Source organism: Poromitra crassiceps (genome assembly GCF_964638095.1).
Source record: "Poromitra crassiceps genome assembly, chromosome: 3".
Taxonomy (NCBI): Eukaryota; Metazoa; Chordata; class Actinopteri; order Beryciformes; family Melamphaidae; genus Poromitra; species Poromitra crassiceps.
In genome coordinates, this window is record NC_139625.1 from 76,436,494 (window position 1) to 76,456,777 (window position 20,284).

Below are 20,284 nucleotides of genomic sequence, written 5' to 3' on the forward strand. Positions count from 1 at the left end.
CATGCTTTAGTCTCTCTCCCTCTCCATGCAGCACCATGCTTTAGTATCTATCTCCCTCTCCATGCCAGCACCATGCTTTAGTATCTCTCTCCCTCTCCATGCCAGCACCATGCTTTAGTATCTATCTCCCTCTCCATGCCAGCACCATGCTTTAGTCTCTCTCTCCCTCTCCATGTCAGCACCATGCTTTAGTCTCTCTCTCCCTCTCCATGCCAGCACCATGCTTTAGTCTCTCTCTCCCTCTCCATGCCAGCACCATGCTTTAGTCTCTCTCTCCCTCTCCATGCCAGCACCATGCTTTAGTCTCTCTCTCCCTCTCCATGCCAGCACCATGCTTTAGTCTCTCTCTCTCCCTCTCCATGCCAGCACCATGCTTTAGTCTCTCTCCCTCTCCATGCAGCACCATGCTTTAGTATCTATCTCCCTCTCCATGCCAGCACCATGCTTTAGTATCTCTCTCCCTCTCCATGCAGCACCATGCTTTAGTATCTATCTCCCTCTCCATGCCAGCACCATGCTTTAGTATCTATCTCCCTCTCCATGCCAGCACCATGCTTTAGTCTCTCTCCCTCTCCATGCAGCACCATGCTTTAGTCTCTCTCTCCCTCTCCATGCCAGCACCATGCTTTAGTCTCTCTCTCCCTCTCCATGCCAGCACCATGCGTTAGTCTCTCTCTCTCCCTCTCCATGCCAGCACCATGCTTTAGTCTCTCTCTCCCTCTCCATGCCAGCACCATGCTTTAGTATCTCTCTCCCTCTCCATGCCAGCACCATGCTTTCATCTCTCTCTCCATCTCCATGCCAAGCACATGCTTTAGTCTCTCTCTCCCTCTCCATGCCAGCACCATGCTTTAGTATCTATCTCCCTCTCCATGCCAGCACCATGCTTTAGTATCTCTCTCCCTCTCCATGCCAGCAACATGCTTTAGTCTCTCTCTCCCTCTCCATGCCAACACCATGCTTTAGTATCTATCTCCCTCTCCATGCCAGCACCATGCTTTAGTATCTCTCTCCCTCTCCATGCCAACACCATGCTTTAGTATCTATCTCCCTCTCCATGCCAGCACCATGCTTTAGTCTCTCTCTCCCTCTCCATGCCAGCACCATGCTTTAGTCTCTCTCTCCCTCTCCATGCCAGCACCATGCTTTAGTCTCTCTCTCCCTCTCCATGCCAGCACCATGCTTTAGTCTCTCTCTATCTCCATGCCAGCAACATGCTTTAGTCTCTCTCTCCCTCTCCATGCCAGCAACATGCTTTAGTATCTCTCTCCCTCTCCATGCCAGCACCATGCTTTAGTCTCTCTCTCCCTCTCCATGCCAGCAACATGCTTTATTCTCTCTCTCCTTCTCCATGCCAGCACCATGCTTTAGTCTCTCTCTCTCCCTCTCCATGCCAGCACCATGCTTTAGTCTCTCTCCCTCTCCATGCAGCACCATGCTTTAGTATCTATCTCCCTCTCCATGCCAGCACCATGCTTTAGTATCTCTCTCCCTCTCCATGCCAGCACCATGCTTTATTCTCTCTCTCCCTCTCCATGCCAGCACCATGCTTTAGTATCTCTCTCCCTCTCCATGCCAGCACCATGCTTTAGTTCCTCTCTCCCTCTCCATGTCAGCACCATGCTTTAGTCTCTCTCTCCCTCTCCATGTCAGCACCATGCTTTAGTCTCTCTCTCCCTCTCCATGCCAGCACCATGCTTTAGTCTCTCTCTCCCTCTCCATGTCAGCACCATGCTTTAGTCTCTCTCTCCCTCTCCATGTCAGCACCATGCTTTAGTCTCTCTCTCCCTCTCCATGTCAGCACCATGCTTTAGTCTCTCTCTCCCTCTCCATGTCAGCACCATGCTTTAGTATCTCTCCCTCTCCATGCCAGCACCATGCTTTAGTCTCTCTCTCCCTCTCCATGCCAGCACCATGCTTTAGTCTATCTCTCCCTCTCCATGCCATCACCATGCTTTAGTCTCTCTCTCCCTCTCCATGCCAGCACCATGCTTTAGTATCTCTCTCCCTCTCCATGCCAGCAACATGCTTTAGTCTCTCTCTCCCTCTCCATGCCAACACCATGCTTTAGTATCTATCTCCCTCTCCATGCCAGCACCATGCTTTAGTATCTCTCTCCCTCTCCATGCCAACACCATGCTTTAGTATCTATCTCCCTCTCCATGCCAGCACCATGCTTTAGTCTCTCTCTCCCTCTCCATGCCAGCACCATGCTTTAGTCTCTCTCTCCCTCTCCATGCCAGCACCATGCTTTAGTCTCTCTCTCCCTCTCCATGCCAGCACCATGCTTTAGTCTCTCTCTATCTCCATGCCAGCAACATGCTTTAGTCTCTCTCTCCCTCTCCATGCCAGCAACATGCTTTAGTATCTCTCTCCCTCTCCATGCCAGCACCATGCTTTAGTCTCTCTCTCCCTCTCCATGCCAGCAACATGCTTTATTCTCTCTCTCCTTCTCCATGCCAGCACCATGCTTTAGTCTCTCTCTCTCCCTCTCCATGCCAGCACCATGCTTTAGTCTCTCTCCCTCTCCATGCAGCACCATGCTTTAGTATCTATCTCCCTCTCCATGCCAGCACCATGCTTTAGTATCTCTCTCCCTCTCCATGCCAGCACCATGCTTTATTCTCTCTCTCCCTCTCCATGCCAGCACCATGCTTTAGTATCTCTCTCCCTCTCCATGCCAGCACCATGCTTTAGTTCCTCTCTCCCTCTCCATGTCAGCACCATGCTTTAGTCTCTCTCTCCCTCTCCATGTCAGCACCATGCTTTAGTCTCTCTCTCCCTCTCCATGCCAGCACCATGCTTTAGTCTCTCTCTCCCTCTCCATGTCAGCACCATGCTTTAGTCTCTCTCTCCCTCTCCATGTCAGCACCATGCTTTAGTCTCTCTCTCCCTCTCCATGTCAGCACCATGCTTTAGTCTCTCTCTCCCTCTCCATGTCAGCACCATGCTTTAGTATCTCTCCCTCTCCATGCCAGCACCATGCTTTAGTCTCTCTCTCCCTCTCCATGCCAGCACCATGCTTTAGTCTATCTCTCCCTCTCCATGCCATCACCATGCTTTAGTCTCTCTCTCCCTCTCCATATCAGCACCATGCTTTAGTATCTCTCTCCCTCTCCATGTCAGCACCATGCTTTAGTCTCTCTCTCCCTCTCCATGTCAGCACCATGCTTTAGTCTCTCTCTCCCTCTCCATGTCAGCACCATGCTTTAGTCTCTCTCTCCCTCTCCATGCCAGCACCATGCTTTAGTATCTCTCTCCCTCTCCATGCCAGCACCATGCTTTAGTCTCTCTCTCCCTCTCCATTAGGGATGCAATTTTTTATCAATTTCCTTAATCGATTAATTGGTCACGTTAACGATCAATTCATCGATTTTTAAAAACTGCTTTTGACATACAAAATAAAAAATACAAAATGCAGGGTTTTACACATAGACTGTAAAAATAAGGTTTTACACCTGTCTTTAGGCCTACCCAACAAGTTGATCAACCAACTAAACATCCTGGATTAGCTGTCATTGTGCTTGTGGACGTGAGATATTTCAACATTGTATTACAATGTTGCTGGTGTTGTCTTTTTGGGTGTAATTCTCCTACCCTGGACTTTCTGTCTGCTAGCTTGGCTTTCTTCTTCCTCTGTATAAGCAGTGAACGTTACATTTTGCCCTTGTGGTGTTCAATCATTTCAGAAAGAATTATACGCAATTTAACAAAACATCAGTTCATTCTAGCGACTCATGTGACTGAAAACTGTTTGCGATTGAAATTATCTCACGGCAGGGGGAATGGAGAACTTGCGAAGCTGAGAGAGAGAAGGTCGGCCTCTGGAGTAAATATCAGGTGCTGGAGGCAGTGGAGACAGAAAGACAAAATACCTTTCCACTAAATAAAAGGCCCAAGACGGAGCCGCAGGTGTTCAGCGCTCACCTTAAACTGCTAGACGTATTCAGAATCCACTGCTAGATGATGTCACTAGGTTGACTGTCTGAATAGCCAACCTAGTGACATCATCTAGCAGTGCCCTAGTTGAAGGCTGGGATGTTGTTCGTCTTTCTAGCAAATCCATGCAATTTTCAAACTTGAAAGCAGTGTCCTGTCTTGTCTGACGTGAAATGCAAATGAACTAGAGTCACATGATCAAATGTTTCATGTCCTCTTTAAATAACAAAAGCGTTAAGTGTGACTTACGGTTAAAATGTAGACTTTGGACATGCTAGGGATCGAAATGTTGATATGCAACATATTTTTGGTTCACAAACGTTGATATTCTATGTATTCATGGATTGCAAAAATGTACAATGCCAACGGTTTATTCTGGCGACCAGACTGGGTGTTGCTTGTTCATTAAGACAGTTCATGCCTTTCTTATTTCAATGCAGTGCAGAAAATGTTCTTAGTCACAGTCTTCCACTGAGAATCTTGGCCTTTGCCTTGCTCAGTGGTACTTCGACAGTCTAGAGTGTTCCTCATTTACTTACACTCTTTTTCTCCAACCAACAAACTAATTCAGTCATATAGCTACACATCATCTTAGGTGCTGGGTTGAAGAGAAGTCTAGAAAAATTTAGCGTCGAACCCTCACACTATATGCTCCAAAATCACTTTTAGTCATTAAAAGACAGAGTTTCAGTCTTCTTCAGGTCTCTCAAGAGTTGAACCAGCAACCTTCCAGCTGCCAGCCTGCTTTGTAGTCTTTAGGCTGCAGACAGGCCAGAAGTAAATGTACATTTTAAAGTTTTGTCACAACTGTTCTTACCAAGACAAGAGCCAGAACAATAAGAGTTTCAACTCCGCTTCAACTAGATTTCAGCTGGTAACAGAATCAAGCAGGGTTGTTGACCCCAAAGGTTGCTGGTTCTAATCCCTGGCTGCATGGAGAAATCTTGTTAGGAGACCTTGAACATTATATTCACTGGGTAACAGTTAAACATCAAGGAATTCAGCCACTATTTAGATTATTTTGGTTGTTGGTGTTCATTTCCCACTTTGAAGTAGCCATGTCCTTAAAGCAACGAGAAGATGACCAAAAGGTCAAAAGTCATTCAAGCGTACACAACCCTTTCCTCTTTGTTCAGTATCGTTCAAACAATCCCTTCCTCCCTCCTAGTTGCTCCTGCAGTAAAGCATCACTTTGACCTGTAATACTCCTCTTTGGCGTGCCCATCCTATGTGTTTAGAAGTGCTGTATCATCACAATTAGACTGATGTGAACCTTTTGAAAAGCGCCCTGATTTCAGGCCGCGACAGTGGCTGCTAGTTAAAGCAGCTTTACGGGAGAGAAAACATTATCTGCGGCCTCCTTTGATGTTCGAGTCCTGAGAAACGACAAGGTTGGGAGTTGGATCCTCCCCCCTGAGCACTTCCAGATGTCACACATCCTCTTACTGTGAGAAAAACAGGGGAGGAACATACAAGAGGCATGTCAGCGGCAACAATGCCCCCCCCCCAAACATCTTGCGACCATATTGTTTCTGCACTGCTAAAAAAAATGCTGTGATTTTCAATGTGGATTTTCTTCCACGTGCGAAGTTTCGGACAATACGGATTTGCGTACACGGCGGATGTTATCAGCAACATATGCAGTCGAGAAATGTTTTATTAACATATGTTGCCTTGGCAAATTACTCAAATGTGTGCTGTCCAGATGTGAGTGTAGTGGTGGGAAAACATTACTGGGTGGGTGCTGTGTTTATATCCGTTTTTCTTAGAGAATTTACAAGCTATTTTACAATCCAGCTCCCATGCAGCTCCCATGCAAAACACAAAAGAAGAATTCATTTCTAAAACCCGACATGTCTGTTTTGGGGGTAAGCAATCATGACCTAAGTTTAATTAATCATTCAGCGCCTCGAAATATAGATGGCAGGCAGGGTGCAGGGGGTCAAAAATCAATCAGTCTGACCTTGAGGGGACCTGTATGTCTTAATTTTGTCTGAAGCATACCCGAGGAGAACTGAAGGATTTGAAAGAGAAACTGAACCAATGTCGCCACTTCACTTACTGTATACTGTATCAGTGGTTCACAAACTCAAGGACCCCTACCTAAACGGCAGTTAGACCACATACCCCCATCTGATACAAGTTTTGCTTTGACATGTTTTAATACAGTGCCTTGGGACACAAGACAAATTTCAGACTATGGCCGACAATAAAGTGAAATCTAATCTAATCTAAAACCATCTGGACATCACCATCATTTCCGGCCAAACAAAATACACAGTTGTATTGCTTTGTGCCTATGTAACCTGGGCCACGCCGGGTACTTTGCTAGTCATATATATTTCAAAGTAGCAGGAGTCATGTCATGTCGATTCATGTGATGTCATGTCATGTCGATTAAAGGCTCATTTATACTCCATTTTCATATGAAAATAAATGCGTCCGTTTCAAACGGTAATCGTCACTGCCCACATACTTCCATGCGTCTTTCACGTTGGTATCATAAGCAATATTCACCAGTGGGCAGTAGAGAGTCAAATGCATCAGTGTGTTTGTGGTTTTGCTGCATTTCATGCGTAGCCGTAAGCTGTCCAGATGACGGACAGAAAACGCACGAAATGAACGCAAAATACCGGCAGAAGGCTCTGTCATGACTACGTACATTGTCACTTCTGACCAAATCCTTTGTTATGTAGCCTACCTCTACTTCACCCTTATGAAAAACACAGGCATAAGATCAGTATAAACTCATTATTGAATACCATCCCTCTAAGAATATTATGATACAATAAGTGTTCAAGAATAAAGCAGAAATACAATAAAGTTAGGCTATATAATATTGAATACCACTATTAGAGTATTAGAGCATAGAGTCACACTATAGGGCTTAGTGTCTATATATGCAAACACACACTGTAAGTTCCTTTAGAAAGTAGGCCTATATTACAGTCACACCATACAAAACCTCACTATTGAATACCACAGACTCTCCAAGTGCATACAGACAGTAAGCCTATTACAAGAATATATACTGTAGGAGATAAAATACCATAAAGTATGATAATGTCAATATAAAACACGGCAAACACACTGTCTATAGATACACTTTAGGGATATTATAGTGATACTATATAGTGGATAAAAAGAGAAGAATAATCGGAAGATACAGGAAGGTCACTATAACCTTAAAGAGGTTTCACTCCATATTTACGACACTGCTGCCATCTAGAGGAGATAAGATAGAAAAACAGAGGGGAGCAAGAGAGAGAGAGAGAGAGAGAGAGAGAGAGAGAGACTTCTTAACACATGGCTGGTTATTTGCTATGTCAGCCTCAGCTCCCTGCAGTTTATCTAGTAATCTTGACTGTTGCGGCTGAGAATAACCCAACTGGCAGCCATGCGTTCATATCTCCCTTACATTATGACTGTAGGGAACTGGGAACCATATCAAATAAATAGTGAAACTTCATGAGAACTTGCCAGCTGAAAGCCACAGTTGGCTGTGAACTTTGACACATGAGGAAGCAAAACCCGGTTTCCTGCTTTTTGGTGCTGGAGCGTCAATTACGCACGGTGAGTTTGGATCTTGTGCCATATTGTGCCACTTCCAATCGTGGAAGTTGGAAACCCTCATTAGTGTTTTGCTTGCACCTGTGTTTACGCTGCCTTTTCGACACAAAATGGCCCCCGTGAAAAGGGTTTATTCAGTCTATAATTGAGTCTTAAAATAAAATACTGTTTTTCTCAAAGCAAGTGAAAAATCTGCCAACTGGGTCAGATTGTCTCTTGTTCCAACTTGGCTCAAGAATTGTGTTACCTTAACAGCTATGCAACCTTTTTAGGGCCCTTCAAACGTAAACAAACTTGTATCTCATGCCTTCTGGTTCTGCCGTTCGCTAACGGAATTCTGGGGCAAAATATATATTTGTTTGGTACTATAAGGACTATAAAGTAACCCTGCAGCCGGAGGCGGAACTCGCCATCTTCGGCTGCTCGGAGTCCTCTCTGAACTTTCCTACAGCTGTGCAACAGTCTCTGAGACAGGGACAACTGTCGCCAAAAGACTCATTCTGAAGGAATGGAAGTTCTCCTCTTCACCTTTTCGGGTATGGCTGATGGACATGATCTCTATTATACAGATGGAGAGACTCAGGTTCCTGAGAGCCAACTCACTTAAAAGATTGCAGGATGAAGTTATAGGCACGCTTCGACCCAAGCAGCCCAGCAGGCTGGTGCTCTCAGGAGGAGAGGAGATTACAAATGTAAACAGTTTATGGCTTTCAAGTACTAATTTTTAGCTCTTACAAACTGATATTCCTTGTATCTTGTATCAAGAGCTCTGTCAGAGCTAAAATACATTTTAAAATGTAAAAAATAAAAAACTAAAAAAAAACTAAACAGTTGCATAGTATACCTTTAAAGTGAGATTTTCTTGATACTGCGGGGGTCTTGTTCAATACAGTCACTATGGACCCATTTCACAGCAACACTTTTGAGGTGGTAAAAGCAGGAAGTAAAGCAGCTGTATGCTAATAGCATTAATTATGCTTCAATTCTGTTTAGGTGTTCCAGTACCAGGTACCCTCATTAATGCTAATGATTACACCGGCCTTAATTCCTGCTTTATCACTTCAAAAGGTTGCTGTGTAATGAGCCTATACCCCATCACACTTTTTCAGATCAGATCTGGAGTCTCATCAAACAGTTCATAGGGAAGCAGTGTGAGGAGTCTGTGGTCAGGTGGGTAGATGACAAAACGAAACAAAATACTCATGCTTCTGCATTTTCTCATTGTTGCAACTTCTAGGGAGTGAAAGTTAAACTGTTCCTCATTTTGCTGGGTACCACGTGATAAACTGAAACAAGGCTATAAGAGGAAAACTAGGCGTTAATGATGATAATGATGACTGATGATCATCAGTGGGGGGAAATGTGGGGACAATGATATTCGCAGAGAGCACTCGAAACTGCTGAAGCTGGACTTCAATGAACTTTTCAGCAGACTTGGCAAACTATGAGATCAATCCTTTATCAGTCAGCATTACCAAAGCAATGCCAACAGCTGACAGAGGAAATAGCTTTAGCATGCTACTTATCATCAAAAACCTGCAATTTAAAAGGACTGAAATACATTGATAACTTTAATCTGTTGTGGAGGAGTAGAGATCTGTTCAGAGCAGAAGGCCGCTATCTAAACAGGTCCAGAGTGAAACTACTAACCGACAATCTACTCCCTTCATCACTCATCTGCCCCCCTCCCGGAGGCACTCAACACTAACACTTGACACAGCCTCAGCTTGGGGCTCTCTGTTCCTCTCCATCTAACACGTTCTCATGGGCCGTTCCATTTGTACTGGGAACTAAAGATTTCACAGTTCAAAGGTCAGGAACGCCCCCATGTGAGGTCACCTGCCCTCGGATTTCCTCCGCAAATCTCCAGGGAGCCTCACAATCCCAGACCTCAAAATCCAAGATGGCTGCTCCACGCTTCAACAGCAAGATAATCAAGTTATCTTCAAACGAGGACCACTTTTATGACTTTTGAAGCGTTTTCTGAAAATCGTGTTAAATTACACCGCCCACCCACCTAGGTGCCATTGTGCAACTGTGTGCCATTGGCTCATACTACATCACAGTTGCATCACTGATGACATCACAACTACCTGAGTGACATCACAGCAGACACCGCCCACCCACCTAGGCGCCATCATGCAACTGTGCGCCATCGGCTCATACTACATCACAGTTGCTCGAGCGACATCACTGATGACATCACAACTGCCTGAGTGAAATCACAGTTAGCAAACACATTTACTCGAGTGACATCACTGATGACATCACAGTTGCTGAGTGGCATGATCTGACATCACTGATGACATCACAATTGCTCAAGATCACTGATGACATCACTTCCGTCACAAATCGTGACTGACACTGCCACAGACAGACACCACCACAGACACCACTTAGCCAATTTTAACTAAAACATGTGCAGCCCACAATTATTATTTTTCAGATCTCTTTTTAGAGCTGACCGGAGAGGGGGAGGTGTTGCAGCTCTTTCTCTATTGCAGGGGTATTCAACTATATTGTTCAGGGGGCCAAATTGTCAGAAATCTAACGGCCCCGGGGCCGAACATTTCCCTGAGCTCTGTGTCATCGAGAGAGGGGGGGGGGCAGAGAGACAGATAGAGGGGAGAGAGAGAGAGGCGAGACAGAGAGAGAGGGGGAGAGAGAGAGGAGATTCAGGACTGGTCCACGTGCCGGTGTGACTTGATTGGCGGGCCGAATTTGGCCCCTGGGCCGCCAGTTGAATAGGCCTGCTCTATTGTGTTTCAGTGCAAACGGGTGTAATTTGGGGATTTTACTTTACTTTTGAATGCCATGCTTTTACTTTGAAAAGTTGTAAATATGTTTTTTTTTTCAGAGTGTTGCGTTTACATGTCTGCCTGCCTGTGTGGTTTATGCTGACTCACTAGACATGACAACAATTCAGAAAGTGAAACAGATTAAAACAAAAGGGAGGGGAAGAGACAGAGGAGAGGAGATTTCCATTCCATCCGCTCCTCTTTATCTCGGGTTCGAGTTGAGGACCTTCAAACAATGATTTACTGATTAATGATTGACTATACAGTATACACAGAGTACACACACAGAGAGGTTAAAGAGCATTTCCACTGGACAGGAAACACTTGCTGAAGCTCATCAACTGGTCAACCGTGAGTTACCACAGACTATCATTATTTTAAACACATACTTAAAGATTTCATAGGCTAAAGTAGGTGATTGTTATTGATGTAATAACTAAAAGTATTAGACCTTTACAACTAATGTTTAATGTCCTTGGTGGAAATGTATAATATAATTTACAGGAAAATTAGTAGGCTATTACCTAAGCTAAGCACAACTCATTCTAATTGGTCAAAGTAAGTTTTAATAGTACCCCAAATAGTTGACGATTCGACAATTCATTCGAAGGAGACATTTGACTGCCAATCTCACAGTTGAATGGTTGCAAAATGTGGTAAACAAGGATCATTCCATTCCAGCTATAGCCTATGGGGGTGCTGAATATCTGATTTTACGTAGAATTGTTTGGTTTCTCCAAGTCCCAATAGATTGTGATATACAGCCTATTTTCGTATAAGTATCAGCCTATTTATACCATAAAACCAAGCCCCAATTAAACAAATATTTCTGATTACGAGATAGTCTTGTAAAAAAAAATAAGAAAAAAATAATAGTCGAATATTCGTATGGGGGAAGGGGGTGGGGTCGCATTGAACAGCCAAATCCAATTAGACTAACAGAATTCTGAGTTAGGTACAGAAATTAATGGAAGTTGAAGGGTTTTGTGATTTTTCTTTTTGCATTTTTCTTTTTTTGCATTTTTGAACTTTGTGGACCAATTAAGGCATGATACATGTGTGTGTGTGTGTGGGGGGGGGGGTAATTATCATAAACTCAAGCCATTTGAATCATTGTATTATCTAACAGTCGACCATTGTATTTGAAGCTTAAAGTAAAAGTGGGCCCTCTCATGCATTTCTCCTAAAATAGATATTTCACCCATGCTTCTTCTTACACATGCAATTGTGCATGTAAATGACACACTGGAAAATGCATTTTCTTCCTCTGCTTTGCTGACAATTATCATTTGTGCCTCCAATCTTTTAATTTGAAGGTTGAAGGATTACTCCTCGACCGATTGAGGAAATTCTACCATCTTTTATGAAACTCTTTCAGACCCCATTGGATAAACATAAAAGTGTGCGGTTAAGCAACAAGGCTGTTTTTCTGAGCATCTGAAGTTGACATTTTAGAGATTTGAGGTTTTCTACTTGACAGTGACGAGATTGACATCCAAAATACACTTTGACAACTTTTTGACAAATGAGTGCCATCCACATGTACAAGTTGTGTATATTGTATAAGTATCAATGAAATGTTCTTGGACATTATTACTACTACCTGGATGATTGAAATTAATCTACAGAGACATATTACTGTGAAAATGTTTTTTCCTAGTAAGAAGATCACTGTAATTGATGTTTGGGGGGGAGAACAAGGCCATTGTAATTATATAATAAAATTAACGTTTCATCATGCATGTCTCCTCTCTACAGGCAGGGGGCGCCTCAGTTCGACACACAAATGGCATCGTTCGACAAACTAATGGATTCATTCACCAACTCACCTCCCAGGGAAATCTTTCAATGTGTTGCGGATACCCTGGGCTGCAGCACGACCTCCGCTGAAGTGGCCGCGTACCTCGACCAGCACGACGAACTGAGACATCTCAGGGAGAAATTTCTGGTGCCCAAAATTGCGGGTCTGCCTCCCTGTGAGTTTGATGTTCCCAATAGTCACTATTGCACTCAACTCAATGAAACCTTTACACATTCCCACTGTAAAGTTAATGAAGCAGAGGCCATGTTGCATTTCAACTGCTTTCAATGAAAAATAATGTAATAGATGCTATGCAAATATTGCAAAGCTTTAAGTCACAAGAGGAATATAGAATATTACAGTGCAGGCATCCGGGTAGTGCAGCTTTAGATTCCCTGCCTACCAACACGAGGGTTGCAGGTTCGAGCCCCCATATACCTCCAGCTTGGTCCAAACAGGCACAACGTTGGCCATGTCTGCGGGTGGGGAAGCTGGATTAGATTAGATGTCAGTGTAGGAATTTAGCGAGGGGCAAGGGCAAAAATGCCCCCAACAAATGTCAGAATGCCCCTAAAAACCATGATCCAGGGGCAAAAATTGCCCCCAATATTTTGATAATTTTATTTTCATTCAATTCATTTAATTTCCATTTCTAACACACACTCACCTGCAAGCTGGTTGCCAGAAGACGGTGAAGAACACACTGTTGTTCACACTACGCTTTAGCAACTTTATGCACGAATTACTATGTTTTGAACTGCCCCCAAAATTGTGTAAATGCCCCCAGTTTTTAGACAGTGGGGGCAAAAGTTGCCCCCCAAATATTTTTTTAAATTTCCTACACTGGGGTATGTGTCCTGGTTGCTGCAGTAGTGCCTCCTCTGATCGGCCTGTTTGGAGGGAGGCGAACTGGGGGAATAGCGTGATCCTCCCACGTGCTACATCCTACCGGTGAAACACCTCGCTGTCAGGTGAAAAGAAGCGGCTGGCGACTGCAGATGTATCAGAGGAATCATGTGCTAGTCTACAAGTCTCCCCAGATCGGGGTGGAGCAATGACTGGGGCAGCAGGGGGAATTGGCAAAGTTAGTAGCCTACAATTAGGGAGAAAAACGGGGAGGAAATCTGATGCAGAATGGAAATTAACAGCCAAATCGTGGAGAAATTTTCTATAAAACAAAAAACAATTAGGTCACTATAAACTCACTATGGAGTATCCAGACTGTATAGAATAGCTCACGTCAGGCCGTGGTATATGCTCACTGTATTATGGCTAAGGATCGTGCTGTGGTATAATGAGCATATATCACGGCCTGTCGTGAGCTATTGCATCAAACAGTTACCATATGGCAATATGAAAGAAATAATTGTCCAAAAAGTCAGTGACTACTAGTCACGACAAGTGAGCACTCTCAAAAAAAAGTTTCAAAAGCTACGGTGCAAGGCACAAACAATATACAAGAAGACAGAAAAGCCAGCACTCAAAATAAATCCTTTTGGTTTTTTAATACCTTCAGTAGCAGCAGTGACATCAATCAATGGACGTACGTTTCGGCACAAGCCTTCCTCAGCTAATATGAAAGAAATAGACAACTCCAATTTAAATGGCTGTTATTAATCATAATGTTCGCTCTCTGCACAGCCAACAGTTGCTGAACGTAACATCAAGTTACAGCAGCTAGCACACAGGCTATCTCCAGTTTGGACCAGGTGTATGAAACACGTCTCTTAGCATAACGGGACCAAACAAAAAGGAGACGACTCAGAGAAGACAGCAAGTAAGTTGGACTAACTGGCAAGTTCTGAAAATGTGTGTCTTCCTTACTTTATTCCAGCTAAAAGGTATTGGTTGTTCGTATGCCTGTGAAAGCCAGCTCTGCTAGGTGAATGTTAACATTAGCTAACGTTAGCCTAGCACAGGCTTTCACAGCCAAACGTTACGCTTGGTTCACACATAAAGCATCTCAGAAGCCGTGCTGAAGCAGTGCTGAAGCAGCACTTCACGGAAGCATCGAGCAGGACTTGCCATTCATGTGTATGAACTCTACCGATGTTTACTTACTACTTTACTGTCGTGTCTCATAAGGCGTCTTGTGTGTTGTGTGTAAGTGGTTTGGCAAACACAGGCTGCACGTGTTACGTTAACTTGGTTCAAGTAGTAGTACAACCGATGCTGGAATAAAACACATTTTCAAATTCAGAACTTAGCACTTCAGTCCTACTTCCTCGCTCACTTCCAAGTCCTCTCCTTTTTATTGCAGCCCCAAATCCGATATTCCATGTGACTGGTGTCGTACAGCCAGGGAGCACACAGACAGCCATTGTCCATGTTGTATGTGAACAGTGAACACGGATACCATGCAAAGCGGCTCTAGCTGTGGTTAATATACCACGGCTGTGAACCAATCAGATTGATTGATTGATTTGAGAGAGACGTTTTATAATGTAGGTTGAATCACTGTTCTGTTAGTCAATTGTATAGAGAATAGCAAAACAGACACTATATAAAAGTGATGTACTTTCAATTAGGTGGCTTTCCCTTCTAATGTCTCTACAGCTGATCTCTCACTTGTCGACGGCACCAAAGAATGCATTTACTTAGTGGGGAACTCCCTGGGGCTCCAGCCCAAAATGGCCAGGAAGTACCTGGAAGAAGAGCTAGAGAAATGGGCCCAAACGTATGTTATGGCTAAAGTAAAGTCAAATAAAATAAAATATTTAACAAATGATTAGAGTGAGAGATCAGGACATTAACTTTCACTGCTCTGCTGATCCTCTCCAGGGGCGTTCACGGTCACACCCAAGGCTCTCGACCTTGGGCTTGGGCTGAAAACAACATAGAGGAACTCATGGCAAATGTCGTCGGTAAGGGACACACTTTCTCTTAACGCTTTTTTCTATTTACAGAGGGTTGACTGAGCCCAAATGCTATTTTTGGCGCAGCCCAATTCATTGTACTGTGGTTAAATAAATACACACATTTTTGGGAGATTGTCATGGGTCAAAAACCGTATGCTATTTTAGTTATTATGATTATGATTATGATTATTATGATTATTGTAGTTTACTTTACTTACCATTAGCTTTAGAGCTGCTACAAGTTCTCATTTTCTCACTTTTGAGACAATTATAGTGACCTACTATGACTAAACCATAGTGTATGTTAAAGTCTTTTCAGCCCAACCCAGTTTTTTTCCGAAACCTTTTCTGCAACTTTGTCATCATTCCTTGAGAGGTTGCTCACTCAGGTCATCATTATTTGAGAGGTTGCTCACTCAGGTCATCATTTTTTGAGAGGTTGCTCACTCAGGTCATTCTTTGAGAGGTTGCTCACTCAGGTCATTCTTTGAGAGGTTGCTCACTCGGGTCATTCTTTGAGAGGTTGCTCACTCGGGTCATTCTTTGAGAGGTTGCTCATTCGGGTCATTCTTTGAGAGGTTGCTCACTCGGGTCATTCTTTGAGAGGTTGCTCACTCGGGTCATTCTTTGAGAGGTTGCTCACTCGGGTCATTCTTTGAGAGGTTGCTCACTCGGGTCATTCTTTGAGAGGTTGCTCACTCGGGTCATTCTTTGAGAGGTTGCTCACTCGGGTCATTCTTTGAGAGGTTGCTCATTCAGGTCATTCTTTGAGAGGTTGCTCACTCGGGTCATTCTTTGAGAGGTTGCTCTCACTCAGGTCATTCTTTGAGAGGTTGCTCACTCAGGTCATTCTTTGAGAGGTTGCTCACTCGGGTCATTCTTTGAGAGGTTGCTCACTCAGGTCATTCTTTGAGAGGTTGCTCACTCGGGTCATTCTTTGAGAGGTTGCTCACTCGGGTCATTCTTTGAGAGGTTGCTCACTCAGGTTGCTGCACATTGTCATCATTCTTGCTCACTCAGGTCGTTGCACTTTGTCATTATTTGAGAGGTTGCTCACTCTGGTAATTGCACTTTTGCTTAAAGGCTGGTTTTGTAGAGTCCAAAGTACATGTTGAAGGCTTTAAAGCTTTTAAACACATCTGCATTTATTTACACACAATATGATAGTACGTATTCTGTTCATTTCCTGTAACAATCCATTTAGGACCAGGCAATGAAACTTAGTGCAAGTCAGATGTTTGTTTTGGAATATTTGTATCTGTGTCTGTAGACAAGACTAACATTTTAGAAAGTTTAGAAGTTTATATATTAACATGATCTGACCATTTATTCTAGTCCTTTAAAGTAACCTGATATTGTCAGATGGTTTGTTTTCACATAACCATCTGGGAACAAGTCACTCGGGAAACCATTTCAGAGGGCACGCACTTTCAAAAAATACCTGCCAGGTGATTGGATGAACCATCTGTCTATGACGTCTATCACGGGCTCGCTCTCGTTGGCATCACCAAAGCCCGAACGTAGCTCCCTCATAGGACGCTGATTGGTGGAACAACTGATGGAGATCGTTTTGGAGATATCGGCTGTAGAGATGTCTGCCTTCTCTCAAATACAATGGAACTGGATGGCACTTGGCTTGTGGTGCTCAAAGTACAACAACAAAAACGTTGACCCAGTTACTCTTAAGGGTGTAGTTCAGTCGAAAGAAAATAATTCCTACATGAAATTTCTCACAAGGCGTGGATTATCTGGAGTAACCGAGTAGGCAGACATCTCTGATATCTCCAAAACTCTGCAATGCACCACAATGATCTAGATTCTAGATAAGATGGATATGTATTTTTGATTCAAGTCATAGATCAAATCACTGAAAGGATGATCACTCATTCATTCTCTCTCCATGTCTTACAGGTGCCAAAGCCGAAGAAGTGGCACTAATGAATGGTTTGACAGTTAATTTACATTTGCTACTAGTAAGCTGATTTCCTATAAATGCTCTGTTGTATAGACTAGAGTATTATTCACAAAATGCCAGTAATTTAGTCAATTTCAAAGTTAACCGTCATTTAATGCTTTTGTTCTGTAGCTTTCTTTTTACAAACCTACGGCAACACGTCATAAAATTCTTCTAGAGGACAAGGCCTTTCCCTCAGACCACGTGAGTAAATCCACATTAACAGACAAGGTTAAGGTCGCTCATTCTGACACTAAAGAGGCCGCTTTTCCATAAAATCATTCTTTTGTCCCAAGATGGATTCTTTGTGTGTTTTTGTGCAAGTTCCTTTCTCTGATTAATAGCTGAGCAACAAATGCAGCCATTGGTTGAAGTCTATTTTTTGGTAAATGGATGGTAAATGTTCTGCATTTATATAGCACTTTTATCCAAAGTGCTTCACTGTGCCTTCATTCACCCATTCACACGCATACACAGACTCCAACCTCTTTTATCCAAAGTGCTTCAATGTGCCTTCATTCACCCATTCACACCCATACACAGACTCCAACCTCTTTTATCCAAAGTGCTTCAATGTGCCTTCATTCACCCATTCACACCCATACACCAACTCCAACCTCTTTTATCCAAAGTGCTTCAATGTGCCTTCATTCACCCATTCACACCCATACACCAACTCCAACCTCTTTTATCCAAAGTGCTTCAATGTGCCTTCATTCACCCATTCACACCCATACACCGACTCCAACCTCTTTTATCCAAAGTGCTTCAATGTGCCTTCATTCACCCATTCACACGCATACACCGACTCCAACCTCTTTTATCCAAAGTGCTTCAATGTGCCTTCATTCACCCATTCACACCCATACACCGACTCCAACCTCTTTTATCCAAAGTGCTTCAATGTGCCTTCATTCACCCATTCACACCCATACACAGACTCCAACCTCTTTTATCCAAAGTGCTTCAATGTGCCTTCATTCACCCATTCACACCCATACACCGACTCCAACCTCTTTTATCCAAAGTGCTTCAATGTGCCTTCATTCACCCATTCACACGCATACACCGACTCCAACCTCTTTTATCCAAAGTGCTTCAATGTGCCTTCATTCACCCATTCACACCCATACACCGACTCCAACCTCTTTTATCCAAAGTGCTTCAATGTGCCTTCATTCACCCATTCACACCCATACACCGACTCCAACCTCTTTTATCCAAAGTGCTTCAATGTGCCTTCATTCACCCATTCACACCCATACACTGACTCCAACCTCTTTTATCCAAAGTGCTTCAATGTGCCTTCATTCACCCATTCACACGCATACACAGACTCCAACCTCTTTTATCCAAAGTGCTTCAATGTGCCTTCATTCACCCATTCACACCCATACACAGACTCCAACCTCTTTTATCCAAAGTGCTTCAATGTGCTTCAATTAACCCATTCACACCCATACACCGACTCCAACCTCTTTTATCCAAAGTGCTTCAATGTGCCTTCATTCACCCATTCACACCCATACACCGACTCCAACCTCTTTTATCCAAAGTGCTTCAATGTGCCTTCATTCACCCATTCACACCCATACACCGACTCCAACCTCTTTTATCCAAAGTGCTTCAATGTGCCTTCATTCACCCATTCACACCCATACACCGACTCCAACCTCTTTTATCCAAAGTGCTTCAATGTGCCTTCATTCACCCATTCACACCCATACACTGACTCCAACCTCTTTTATCCAAAGTGCTTCAATGTACCTTCATTCACCCATTCACACGCATACACCGACTCCAACCTCTTTTATCCAAAGTGCTTCAATGTGCCTTCATTCACCCATTCACACCCATACACCGACTCCAACCTCTTTTATCCAAAGTGCTTCAATGTGCCTTCATTCACCCATTCACACCCATACACCGACTCCAACCTCTTTTATCCAAAGTGCTTCAATGTGCCTTCATTCACCCATTCACACCCATACACCGACTCCAACCTCTTTTATCCAAAGTGCTTCAATGTGCCTTCATTCACCCATTCACACCCATACACCGACTCCAACCTCTTTTATCCAAAGTGCTTCAATGTGCCTTCATTCACCCATTCACACCCATACACCGACTCCAACCTCTTTTATCCAAAGTGCTTCAATGTGCCTTCATTCACCCATTCACACCCATACACTGACTCCAACCTCTTTTATCCAAAGTGCTTCAATGTGCCTTCATTCACCCATTCACACCCATACACCGACTCCAACCTCTTTTATCCAAAGTGCTTCAATGTGCCTTCATTCACCCATTCACACCCATACACCGACTCCAACCTCTTTTATCCAAAGTGCTTCAATGTGCCTTCATTCACCCATTCACACCCATACACCGACTCCAACCTCTTTTATCCAAAGTGCTTCAATGTGCCTTCATTCACCCATTCACACGCATACACCGACTCCAACCTCTTTTATCCAAAGTGCTTCAATGTGCCTTCATTCACCCATTCACACCCATACACCGACTTCAACCTCTTTTATCCAAAGTGCTTCAATGTGCCTTCATTCACCCATTCACACCCATACACAGACTCCAACCTCTTTTATCCAAAGTGCTTCAATGTGCCTTCATTCACCCATTCACACCCATACACCGACTCCAACCTCTTTTATCCAAAGTGCTTCAATGTGGCTTCATTCACCCATTCACACCCATACACTGACTCCAACCTCTTTTATCCAAAGTGCTTCAATGTGCCTTCATTCACCCATTCACACCCATACACCGACTCCAACCTCTTTTATCCAAAGTGCTTCAATGTGCCTTCATTCACCCATTCACACCCATACACCGACTCCAACCTCTTTTATCCAAAGTGCTTCAATGTGCCTTCATTCACCCATTCACACCCATACACAGACTCCAACCTCTTTTATCCAAAGTGCTTCAATGTGCCTTCATTCACCCATTCACACCCATACAACGACTCCAACCTCTTTTATCCAAAGTGCTTCAATGTGCCTTCATTCACCCATTCACATCACACCCATACACTGACTCCAACCTCTTTTATCCAAAGTGCTTCAATGTACCTTCATTCACCCATTCACACCCATACACCGACTCCAACCTCTTTTATCCAAAGGGCTTCAATGTGCCCAGTGGTGTAAAGTAACAAAGTACAAATACTTCGTTACTGTCCTACTGTAAGTATTTTTTTTTGTATCTGTACTTTACTTGAGTATTTATTTTTCTTTCAACTTTCACTTTTACTCCACTACATTTTCGTAATAAAATCTATACTTTTACTCCGATACATTTCCCAAAAGCATCTCCGTTACTCGTTACTATAAAATAAACAAAC

At 43.5% G+C, this 20,284-nt stretch overlaps 1 protein-coding gene across 1 annotated transcript in view; it reads left to right on the forward strand.

The window, feature by feature from the left end:
• The window catches only part of kynu (kynureninase), a gene marked incomplete at both ends in the record, with an annotated part of 45,533 nt that overhangs the window by 11,840 nt on the left and 13,409 nt on the right, over positions 1 to 20,284 (forward strand). Inside the window, 6 exons of the mRNA XM_083633162.1 lie at positions 8,619 to 8,679; positions 12,066 to 12,283; positions 14,665 to 14,785; positions 14,890 to 14,972; positions 16,878 to 16,939; positions 17,053 to 17,124. Of these exons, the coding sequence (XP_083489288.1) occupies positions 8,619 to 8,679; positions 12,066 to 12,283; positions 14,665 to 14,785; positions 14,890 to 14,972; positions 16,878 to 16,939; positions 17,053 to 17,124 (617 nt within the window). The remainder of the gene's footprint in view (positions 1 to 8,618; positions 8,680 to 12,065; positions 12,284 to 14,664; positions 14,786 to 14,889; positions 14,973 to 16,877; positions 16,940 to 17,052; positions 17,125 to 20,284) is intronic.